The sequence below is a fragment of the Canis aureus genome, chromosome 7 (genome assembly GCF_053574225.1).
Source record: "Canis aureus isolate CA01 chromosome 7, VMU_Caureus_v.1.0, whole genome shotgun sequence".
Taxonomy (NCBI): domain Eukaryota; kingdom Metazoa; phylum Chordata; class Mammalia; order Carnivora; family Canidae; genus Canis; species Canis aureus.
The window spans coordinates 16,912,046-16,924,219 of NC_135617.1; the positions used below are offsets into that span (position 1 = coordinate 16,912,046).

At 34.7% G+C, this 12,174-nt stretch overlaps 1 protein-coding gene across 4 annotated transcripts in view; it reads left to right on the top strand.

Annotated features, from left to right (window-relative positions):
* The window catches only part of MMS22L (MMS22 like, DNA repair protein), a 129,181-nt gene that overhangs the window by 17,387 nt on the left and 99,620 nt on the right, over positions 1-12,174 (top strand). For all 4 annotated transcript variants that reach the window (XR_013382982.1, XM_077903004.1, XM_077903006.1 and 1 more), the window contains exon 10: positions 5,066-5,242. Coding sequence is in view for 3 of the 4 variants with exons in the window: in XM_077903004.1 (XP_077759130.1) it covers positions 5,066-5,242 (177 nt within the window). In the remaining variant the exon portion in view is untranslated. The remainder of the gene's footprint in view (positions 1-5,065; positions 5,243-12,174) is intronic.

Below are 12,174 nucleotides of genomic sequence, written 5' to 3' on the forward strand. Positions count from 1 at the left end.
TTTTGCTGTTGTGGGTTTATTTGTTTTTTTTCTATCTTGTACAACGATTTTAAAACTTTGTAGTGTGGCAACACTGACTTGTGGAATGCACTCGTTTTTAAAAGAAGTCATGTTGTGTGCACATGCACACTAACATTCTTCCAGAAGTATTTAATTCCATCTCCTCACCCCTTGGCTTCTTCCACCCCATCCCAAGAATGAAGGAGGTGAAGATTGAGTGGGATTTGGAGTTTTCCTGATGAGTAATAGACATTTTCCACAACCTGGTCTGTGTTCAAAGGAAATTATTGAAAGGGTAGAGGATGTTCAGGGTTTTTAAGTTATTTTCAAATGATGTGTGGGGTGCTGTTGACCTTTGTAAAGCCAACAGGATAATGCTTCCCCAAGGGAACATGGTAAGAAGCAATTAGAGAAGCCTAAGAGACTCAGAATATTTGGAAATTCACATACACCCCAAATTAGGTGGGAATTCCAAGAACAGAAACTAATTTGATCAAGGACATATTTGTGTTCCAGAAGATATTCTAAACATGAAGCTCTGCTAGATCTATCTGTATGACTGTTTTCTTGAAAACCCAACACTCTATCTAGTAAACATCAATTAGACTTCAATTTCAGAGAAGGAAAGCAAATTAATATTCCTTGAGTGATACTTCTTAGGTGCTCCCAAGTAGAATGGGTGTGAGGTTAAGTAAATTTTCAAATAACAGTTAGAATATGATAATTGGGGCTTCCAGTGCAGATTTGATGCTACAGCCCATGTTTTTTTCCTACCACATAATTATGTAAGAAAGTGCGTGTTTAAGAAAGAAAAAGAAAAGGAATAGCTAAATTAATTCACTTCTCTTTTGGAGAAACAGACGTAAGTATATTTTACTTGCACTACCCAAAGTTCCACAAATAAGGTAGTGGACACCTGTGCTATACCATGTGCAATATAATAGTTTCTGATCTGTACAAATTGTATTTTAGTTGGCATGTGTATGTATACATTTATATGTGTCACCACCTTTAAGCATTATAAAAAGATTATTACAAAAGTTTTCTGTGAAATAAAAATATCATCAATACCAAAAGCGACAACCCAAAGTTTCAAAATTAATGGGCCAAGGATTTTATAACTTTGACCCTAGCAATTGTACTTCTCAGAGTTTACCTTTAGTATACAGCAATTTAAAAATGCGTATACTTCAGGCCCTTTATTGCATTGTTTGTAAAAGCACAATGTTAAAAACTACCTACGTGTCCATACGCAGGAGAGTAAACAAACCATGCTGTGTTAGCACATGGAGTATTATGTATCTGTTCAGCAGGATGAATAAAATATCTGAACTGATGATGGTTTGATTTCCAGGATTTATTGTTAAATAAGCAAAGTGCAAAAGAATCTTTATAGGATGCTACCTTCTGTGTATGAAAGTAGGGAAAATAGGAAATGTATATGCTTAGTTGTGCCCAGTAATACTGGAAAGACAAGTCTGGAACTATTGAAATTGGTGGGTAGGAATCAAAGATTGGTGAGTGACAAATGGAGTAGAAGGATTTGAATGTGTTATGACTTTAGAACCATGTTAATCTTTAACATGCTCCAGAAATAAATCAGTGTGTACAGAAGAGGAATTTAATGGAAAATAAAGAGAAACATTTGAACCTAACTATTATAAGTGAATAACACAAAGGAGGAGTGACGGGTGGACTGACCTAGATGACTCGGAATGCACTATTTTTGACAATTTCTCTAAGGCTAAAGACAAAAAAAAATATAATGAACTTCAGATCTTGGACTCTTATCTGTAGATTTGTCTTACGGTGTTATATATAACAATTTTTAACAATTGTGTTAGCAATTTTAAATATTTGTACTCTAGGACTGAGCAAATTAATGAATATATTATGGGTAATTAAAAGCAGCTTTGCCCCTATTGGAAAACTGAGTTATAATTATGGAAAGAGGATAAGGTAGAGTGAAAGATGTTCTGGAGTTGAATTTGAGATATAAGTATGAAATAAAGTTTTTTAATAATTGGAACTAGATAGAGTGTGTACATAGATGCATTTCCTATCTTATCCACTAGGTGGACCTACAAATGATGATTTCTGAGTAACAATGAGGAAACTGCAATGTCTTGGTCTTATAATTACCAACCTCCAGTAAAAAGAAACAAAGCTCCTTTGGTAAATGACTTGATCTTCCAGGCTGATATATGGAAAATAAAAAATGAGCGTGGAACATTCTGTACCAGAAACTAAGGACGTACTTGGAAAACAATGAGGACATATCAAAAGGACAAAGGAGCCAACATGAAGATCTCCCATACTCTAAACCTGAGATTTTTTGAGAAACAAACTAAATGATAGCCAAGGATTGTAATCTATACGATATGAGCTTGTGGGTCCATACTGATATAAATAAATGAATAAATAAATGGAAAGAAGGGAAATTCTTAATAAATGAGGATGTTCATGATGGAATTAGAAAATCATCAGTTGACAACCTCCTTAGTAATTGTTTCAGGCAAGAATCCTCAGTAGCTGACAAAGTATGATGAAAAATAGTATTTGCACAGGTTGATAAGTATCCACACAATAACAATTACAAGAGCAACTGTTACTTTACAGTGTAGTCTGGTGAATACCACCTTAACCTGGGGAACAAAGTTAACCAATAATAGGACAAATTGGTATTATGTATCTTCAGTATGATGCAATGAAAGAAGAAAAAGGTTTCCTTGGTATTCTTGCCAAAAATGTATACGGTGAATCTAATTATAAAGAAACCTCAATTAAACCTAAATAACTCGCCTGTAATCCTCCAAAATGTCAAGATCATGAAAGATAATAACTAAAGAACTATTACAGATTAAAGGAAATAGAAGAGACATGGTAGCTAAATGCAGCATGTGAGAATACAAAGAAAATCTGATATGCTTTTAACAATAGTCCCAAAGGAGAGGAAGTAGAGAGTGGAACAGAGCAAATGGCAGAAAATTTTCCAATGTTAATGAATGCTATCCCATTGAGAAACCTAGTCATTTCCATTTACCAGGAATAAAAAAAGAAAAGTAGACTTAAATACTTTGTAGCAAAACTGCGGAACATCAAAGAAAGACAAAGAGAAGAGCTAAAAGCATTTAGACAGAAAAGTATGTTACCTTCTAGAGGGTGCCAGTTAAACTGTAAGCTGGCTTCTCAACAGCAAAGGAGGCCAGTAGGAATGATACCTTCATTGTATTAAAGCGAAGTGGTTGTCAACCTAAAATTTACCAACGAAACCTTTCAAGAGTGAGGTGAAATAAAGCTACTGTCAATGAGGCAGAATTGAAGGGAATCCTGAAGAATGATGACTGAATTGGGGAAGGCAAGGAGGTGGTGTAATGGATGAAGGAATAAAGCTCCAGTAAAGTAAAATTTTTTTAAGTAGTAAATGTTTTTTAATCTAATGGGATTAAAAAGAGTTGAAGTACATGGTAATACTGGCCTAGAAATTGGATAGGGCATAAGTGAATTAGAGTATTTTAAGGTCCTTATTTTGTTTAAGAGAAGAGCTAAGGTAAATGTTAACTTATTAAGACATTTGAATGTATGCTGTTATTTCTAAGGTACTTATTGAACGAAGAGAAAGTAGACTAACTTATAAGCTAGTAGAAGGGGAAAAAAGAAATATTTGACCCAAAAGAAGTTAAGAAAGAGGTATTTGTGGAAAAAACAGGTATATAAACAAATGCAGCATAAGATGGTACATTAAGTACTAAATGTATGAGTTATTGCATTAACTGCAGATGAACCATTGAATGCTCATTTAAAAGATACACTGTCAGAACAATATAAGCAGTTTTCAAGAGGTACTCTAAAATAATATAGAAGGGTTCAGAATTGATGGAAAAAGATATAAGGAAAGGTAATGTATTAAGCTGACATTGGAGAAAATTATACTTTAAAACCACCAAGAGCATTGTCATTTTGTATTGATAAAAGGTTTAATTTATCAGGAAGATTAAGCAAATTCACATTTTTATGTGGCTAAGAACAAAGTATTAAATGTAGAAAATAAAAATTGAACTACAGGGGGAGAAACATGCATGCTTAGATATATTGAGATGCCTTTCTAACCCATAGGTGAGTATATAATGGAAATTGTAAAATATTTTAAAGTAAATGATAACTAAAATACTACTAGCTAAAGCTTTGGGACTGTAGCTAAAGACACAGAAGGAAATTTATAACTTTAAGTACAGATGTTAGAGGGGGGAAAACGTTGAAAAATAATGAGGTAAGAATTCACACAGAAAGGGAGAAAAAAATCCCTGCAAAATAAACCCAAAGAAAGTAAAAGATAGCAAGTAAAACTAACACAAATTTGTGAAATTGAAAATAACAAAGATGATCAAATCAGTGAAAAAGATCAAAATCATCAAAAGTTGGTTTTTCAGAAAGATTACTAATATTGGCTAATTTTTCTTGAAATTATTACAGAGTCAATACTAGAAATTTAAAAAGGAACATGTCTTCATATTCAGATATCTTGAGAAGTTGAGAACTTGAATATGTTTATGAAATGGACAAATACCTAGAAGAAAACTTGCCATTGTTGAATATTTGATGAGTTTTTAGTAAGTCAGGTAAATGGTTTATCATATAGTCATATATTAGAATGCTCTGATGAACTAGGGCTGTACTTATTAATGTGGATGAATCTCAGAAAGAAACACAATGTTGAGGAAAAGAAACAAGTTATGAAAGAATAGAATTAGGCCAAACAGTGAATAATTTAGGCTTATATACCTGTGTGACAAAACAAAACAAAAAAAGGAATGATTTATTATGAAGGTCAGGATAATGGCTACTCCTAAATGGCAGAAGATGTAATTGTGAAACTTGTATGATCTTTGTAAAGTACTAATTAGGTTCTAATTCTTAACTTGTTATTTTTATTATTATTTAAGTTTTATGAACATGTTTTGTTTTCCTTTTTGTGTGCATATTTAATTATACAGGTGGAATAAAAATCCCAAATTAAAGGTTATATTCTTAATTTAATTGCATCATACTACCTCTCTTTCTGTAGCCATTTTGGAACTGGTTGAATAAACTACTTAAAACACTCTTTGAAAAGTCGAGTGACCGAAGACGACTCTCTGTGCCTGTAATCCAGCCCAGGGATCCATTAGGTTTTAGTTGGTGGATCATCACTCATGTAGCATCATTTTACCAGTTTGATCGCCATGGAACACCAGATGAAATGGTAAGATTTCATTTTTTTCAACTTTCTTACATTATTAATTAATATGTAGTTGTTGTAGACAAATTAGAAAATGAGCATAGAAGCACAACAAAAATTAGATCACAATCCTCAGAGTTAAATTCAGCTTCTGAATCTGAAGTTGTGGACCTTTCTGTAAATATCTTGAAAAATGATAATCTTTAGGTTTTTATTGTTTGTTTAAGGAAAAATACCTTATAGAAGACTTTGGATCTAGTTCTGGCTCTGCTACAAAGTAGTTACGTGATCTTCAATAAATTACTTTAACCATTCTGGATCTCTGTTCCCTCATCCAGAAATCATGGGATTGAATTGTTCAGAAAATGTTTTCTAGTTCTAAAATCTGTAAGATTGCTGACAGGAAAGCATATACCTCCAGTAATGAATTAGTGGTTTCTGTGAATAATTTCATAAAATTATTTTCTCAGAATAATGCTTCTCTAGGGAAGCTTTTTATAAAGATATCTTAACCTATTAACCATGAGGTTTACTTCAAATAGATTTTAATTGTTTTATTAATTTTTAGTTAGGAATGTTTTTATGCAGTGTTATTTAAAAACCCTTATGTTAAAACTAGCTGGTAGACATATTTATTTGAAGCCCTATTTTTGTAATTTCTTCCACGTTCAGAAGTGAATAGCATAGTTGTCTTACCAGCCCATCAGTTCTATAAAATAAACATCTAGAACGTCGAAGACACTATGTGTTTTCAGTATTGGTCTTTTTTGGATCATTAGGTCTATCTGCAAGTTTTTAAAAATTCAGATTTCTGAATCTCAACTCTGGAGATCTGATTTAGTAATCGATTTACAGTTTGGGAATTCTTATTTTTAAAAAGCTTCTTGGTTCTCATCCTCTCCCAGGTATAGGATCATTGTTTATGAAGCCTATTCCTTGACAGACTTAACAGATTTTTCTCTCTTTGAAATACTAGACAAGTCAGCTCAGAATTCATGCATGGAATCTGAGGGTCAGTTGTCAACACTAGTGCCATTGAAATGGAAAGGCCCTCAAAAGGTCTTCTGAATGATCTCCCTAATAATAAAAAAGCTTTTCAGGAGACCCCAAGATAAAGTACTCCTAGAAGCTCACCTACAGCTCTGTATTAACTCATTAAACATTCTATGAATTTATTGAGAGGGATCAATAGAATGAGCTTCCCAGAGAAAAAGATTTTATGTGCTTTGTGTCTGTACATGAGTCCTTACAATGCTGATATATAGTAAAGTCTTAGCAGATTGTCATTATTATAGTAACTGTTATTGAGTATTTTTGTGAAGTTAATATGTTAATATTTCACATCTTTTAATTATTAAGATACTAGAACAACATTAAAAGAATTTACCTATAATTCTAATGTCTTTACAAAAGTGTTTTAAGACATTACAATTCTAATGTCTTTGCATTTTAATTCCTCCAAGTACATATTTCTGATTTTATTCAGTGTAAATAAATACAATAATTAGTTAAGCACTTCTGAGTTCCCATTGAGTGGCTATCATAATAATGGGTGCCAATGATAGGATATGCATGAAACAGATTGTACTGCTTCTTGCTTCAAGGAACATGCTTTCAGGTTATTAATGCTTGCTGGAACTGCCATTAACGCTTATGCGAGTGAGTGGTGTATTTCAATAGAGGTTGATATTGACCTCCACATACTCCCAATGTGGTACATAATCTAGCCACATTAATATATATCATTACTATTACTATTGTAATGTTGAATTGTACTGGTACAACCACCCACAGTTGCATTGCTGAAATTACTCATCTATTTCATACAGAGAACTCCATAGGAAATTAGTGCTTTTATTAGCTCTGAATCAAGATAGTAATTGAATTGTCTCTATTTAAAATAGCTTAACCTATGTCTTTTAATGTCAGCAGTTCCTATGTGATTTTCTTTTCCAAGATACATATATTTTTAAAATCTTAATTCTTTAAATTATGTAGGAGGTTTTAAGAGGAAAAAGATAGGATATTTGAAGAACCTTTCATATGATAAAAAATAGATGTATAATATATAAGTATAAGTGTATATGTAAAATAGACTTTGTCTATATTCATGAGTCCTCAAAGAGTTTCAAATGTTTCTGGACTCCTTAGCAGCTTTTAAGGAAAACTCAAAAGCTTTCTGACTGATAACTAGTTTTCATTAGTAGTGATATCTTCAGCATATTATATTTGCAAAGTATTTAATATCTCACAGTGACTATTCTGTTTTTATCTCAGTGAAGTATGAAGTACTTCATTTTTTCATTCCATTTTACAGGTAATGAAAGTGAGGTACACAGTAGTTAATGTCAGCCTTTTTTTTTTTTTTTGTCAGCCTGTTTTTATCACTTAGGTAAACTTGATGTTAAGGTCCTCCTGAAGACTGCCTTTTTCGAATAGGCATCTGGTGAGGTAATGACATGTATCAGTTTGCCATGGGCACCCTATTATGCTCAAAAGTGTCTCAATTTGGTTCATAAGTCATATAATCATTCTGATCTATGAACATGAAGGCATATTGACTCATCCTTCCAGAGAGATTATATAGGATATTAAATTTGAGGGACACCTGGGTGGCTCAGTGGTTATGCGCATCTGCCTTCGGCTCAGGGTGTGATCCTGGAGTACTGGGATCGAATCCCCACATCGGGCTCCCTACATGGAGCCTGCTTCTCACTCTCCCTCTGCGTATGTCTTTGCCCCTCTCTTTCTGTGTGTCTCACGAATAAATAAATAAAATCTTTAAAAAAAAAGATATTAATTTGGATCTGGGATATATAGAGAGCAGAATTTTGAAAATTACCTGAATTCTTTTTTCCCCGTATGATATAGTATCCTAACTCTAGCTGCTTTATAGAAAATGGCCGTGCGTTAGGCATGTTTTATTTCTCTAACAAGTGATCTGGTGTGAGAGGAAGATAGATAGTGATAATGGTTAGGCCTACATTCTGCGGCAGAGAATATCTTTGTGTTGTGATAACCATAGAGATGTTTCAGTTTTTAAATGTGAACTGCTGTGCCCTGAAAGCATGAAATCTTTATATTTTAAATAGGTTTCAGATATGCTTAATTTTTAAATTCTGTTTTAAAAGTTTTGTGTGAATTGAACTTTGGCTATATGTATATTAAAATCACAAAACTTGCCAATTGCTTAACATAGGCTTATAAAGAAAATTTGGTACCTCATTTCTCATGCTAGAGGCTTTAGGTTTCATGATTTCTATTTAATGCTTTTCTTTCAACCTAGATAAGAGTGTGTTATCCTCTCATAATCCCTGTCATCTACTTTAAAAGCAAATATAGTTTAAAAAGAAAAAATATTTTTGGGCTTTGCAGGGATCAGTTTAACAATATTTTCCCTGCTCGGAACATAGTGTAATCAGGCCAGCTGATGCTTGTCTTTGAAACATCTGAAATGGTGACTAGATCAAAGGTCTGAAATATAACCTTAAAGTGAGAGTTGTACCAGGATCCTTGGCCTTTTGAAAGTGGGGAATGGGGGATCTATTTTATATTTGTGGTGGAGACACCACTATCCTGAAGCTTAAATGGGCATTTTTAGTTTTGATGGTAGGATAAGAAATACAAACATAGCCCAAAATTGGTGACTTCCTACTTCCTTTTTATCAGAAGAATTAAGGTATGTATAGCTTTATGTAGGAAAAAATTGTAGTTGCTTAAAGTTCAGTGTAGCTGTGGAAAAAGAAATGTATCCTTTGATACAGTGTCTCTTACTCAGACTTGATTTGGGCATGATATAGTTGCATTCTTTAATCTGAATTATGGTTTTTTGTTTGTTTGTTTGTTTTAGATTATAGCCACAGTATTGATCCACAGAGTTGAAAATCCCTGGACATGAATTACGTTACTTCTGTATAATTCATGTGATTCAAAATGCCTCGTAGAACAGAAGTTGAAGTACACTCATTAATACTATCAAATTATAAAGCTAAATATATCAGTCCTGTCATATTTCTGCTTATTTGGGACTAGTGGTGATGTTTTCTTGGTAAAGAGTGATATAAAAGTGAATTACAGAAAGCTGAGGAAAGGCTTATCAGAAAATGGAAGGAATACTGGCTTTGGAGCAAAATCTTTGCTCTGACTTGTATATACATGACCTCTCTGAGACTATTTGTATTACCTGAAATGGAAAAGTTTATTTTGAGGAAGTAATAATGTAAAGACCTTAACATAATGTACATATGGTACTATGGAACAAAATGGTCTCCTCTTTTTTTCTTAAGATTTAATTTATTTTAGAGAGAGAGAGCAAGCGTGTGCAAGTGTGGGGAAGGGCAGAGGGAGAAACTCTCAAGCAGACTTCTGCCAAATGCAGAGCCAGATGCAGGGTTAGATCCCACAACCCTAATATGACGTGAGCCGAAATCAAGAGTTGGATGCTCAACTGACTGAATCACTCAGGCACCACAAAAATGGCTTCCTTTTTGAAAGAGTTTTAGGGCCAATTACCAAGTTTTAGAACACAATCTCAAGGCTGCTTTCAGTTCTGGCACCAATTGCAAGTCCAAGAATTACCCAAACTATATAATTTACTTAGACTTACAGAACTCATTGAAAGCTATTATACTCAGGGCTATGGTTTATTACAGGGAAAGGATAAAAATTAAAAGGAAGGGGTATATAGTGCAGAATCCAGGAGGAGTAGCAAATGTGGAATTCTTGTTGTTCCCTCCCATGTAGTCAAGATACGTTAGTCTTCTGGCATCAGCGTGTGACAGTTTGCAGGGAGTATTTTCAACCAGGAAAGCTTGCCTAAACTGCAGTGTTAGTTTTTATTGGAGCTCCATTACATGAGCATGATGGATTGATTGCCGACATCGTTGATCTCAGTCTTCAGACCAGTTGTCCAGTTCTGCACAGCCCTTAGCACAAGTCACATTGTTGGTTTGGGGTTTGGGGGTTTTGGCCAACCTGACCCTAAGACTTTATGAGTGTTACCAGGGAACACCCTCAACTCTACTGTTAGACCATCCAGTAGAACTCTACGCATCTAGGCAAACAAAGAACTCCAATCAGGTATAACATTCCAAGGGTCTAGTGATTACTTAACTGAATCCTTGGCTTCAGTAAAGGCCAGACTGTCTGGGCAAGGCCAAATTCTTTACTACACATTCTCTCGTAAATGTTTTGCATTTTCTCTTTCTTTCTTTCTTCTTTCTTTAAGATTTTGTTTATTTATTCATGAGAGACACAGAGAGAGAGAGAGAGAGAGAGGCAGAAACACAGGCAGAGGGAGAAGTAGGCTCCATGCAGGGAGACCGATGTGGGACTCGATCCCAGGTCTCCAGGATCCTGCCCTGGGCTGAAGGCAGCATTAAACCACTGAGACACTTGGGTTGCCCCCATTTACTTTATTTATATAAATGTATTTCAAAAAGTCAGTAATTCTTTTGCTAAAAATAACTGAGTCATGCATCAGTTATCTATTACTGTGTAATAAAATTTTGCAGCTTAAAACACCATTTATTATCTCACACAGTTCCTGAGTGTCAGGTATACCATAGGAGCTTAGCTGGATGGTTCTGGCCCAGGATCCCTCATGAGGTTGTGGTAAGCTATCAGCAGGTGCTTCAGTCTCAGAAGACTTTACTGGAGCTGGTGGATTCACTTGCGATCTTTTTCATGTCCTCAGGAGGCTTTAGTTACTGATCACATAGGCCTCTGCTCTGCAGGCCTGTTCACACTATGGTTTTTCCCTGATGGAGTCAACAAGAGAGAGATTTTCATTAAGATAGAAGCTACAGTGTCTTCTAACCTAATCTTGGAAGTGACATACTGTCACTCCTATTAGTGTTGATATTCTATTGGTGACAGACGAACAATGGTACAGGGTGGGGTGGAGGTGGAGAGTTCAAGAAGTGTTATGAATACATGGAGACAGGGGTCATTTGGGGCCATTTTAGTGGTCACTGAGTTCCTTTACTAAGGAAATGTTTATTTATTTAGTGATTTTATGTAGTTAGCGTCTTTATCCGGCCACATAAAATCAAGAGTATTGAACATGCTTTAGCCCTTTACTCATCATTTTGGTTCATCCATCTGAACAACATTATAATAGGGATGGATGATAGGATATGCTGAGCCCTTTGCTTCTATTCTTTTAGGCCTCTGGCTTTGCCTTTTGAGGTCTTATAGTTACCTTTTGTACCTTTTTCACTCTGTCAGAAACTAATTGTCCCTTGCTTCCTCTTGAAGACATTTTCTTTGCTTTTGGTTTTGACTAATATGCACATATCCAGAGCTTTAAGAACTGAGTATCAGGTGAACCATGTATTCTATGAGAAGGTCCTCCAAGCTTTCCTGTGGGAAGGTGAAGCCGTTTTTCAGTCCCTAGCTTTTGTGAAGTATTTTGGCTTTGTGAAAGTCCTTTCAGCTTTCTTCCTTATTGCGAGGAGTCTTCTAGAGAATTGGGATTGCCAGATAAGTGACCATTGATTAAATGAGGTAGAACTGTACATTTTTAAAAAATTTTTATGTAAAAATAAAACAATTTTGGGGATCCCTGGGTGGCGCAGTGGTTTGGCGCCTGCCTTTGGCCCAGGGCGCTATCCCGGAGACCCGGGATCGAATCCCACATCGGGCTCCCGGTGCATGGAGCCTGCTTCTCCCTCTGCCTGTGTCTCTGCCTCTCTCTCTGTAACTATCATAAATAAATAAAAATTAAAAAAAAATATTAAAACCACCATTTAAAAAAAATTAAAAAAAATAAAACAATTTTGCATATAAAATATCTAGTTACCTGTTTACTAGAGTAGACTCTCGACATTATTATGCAGAAAATGAAAAAAAGTCTCTGGTGAGTACAGAATAAGGAAAAACATTCAAGGCATAAAAAAACTCCACAAGCTACATGAAGTTTTCTTGTGGGTTATTTTCCTGTTAAATTATATGTG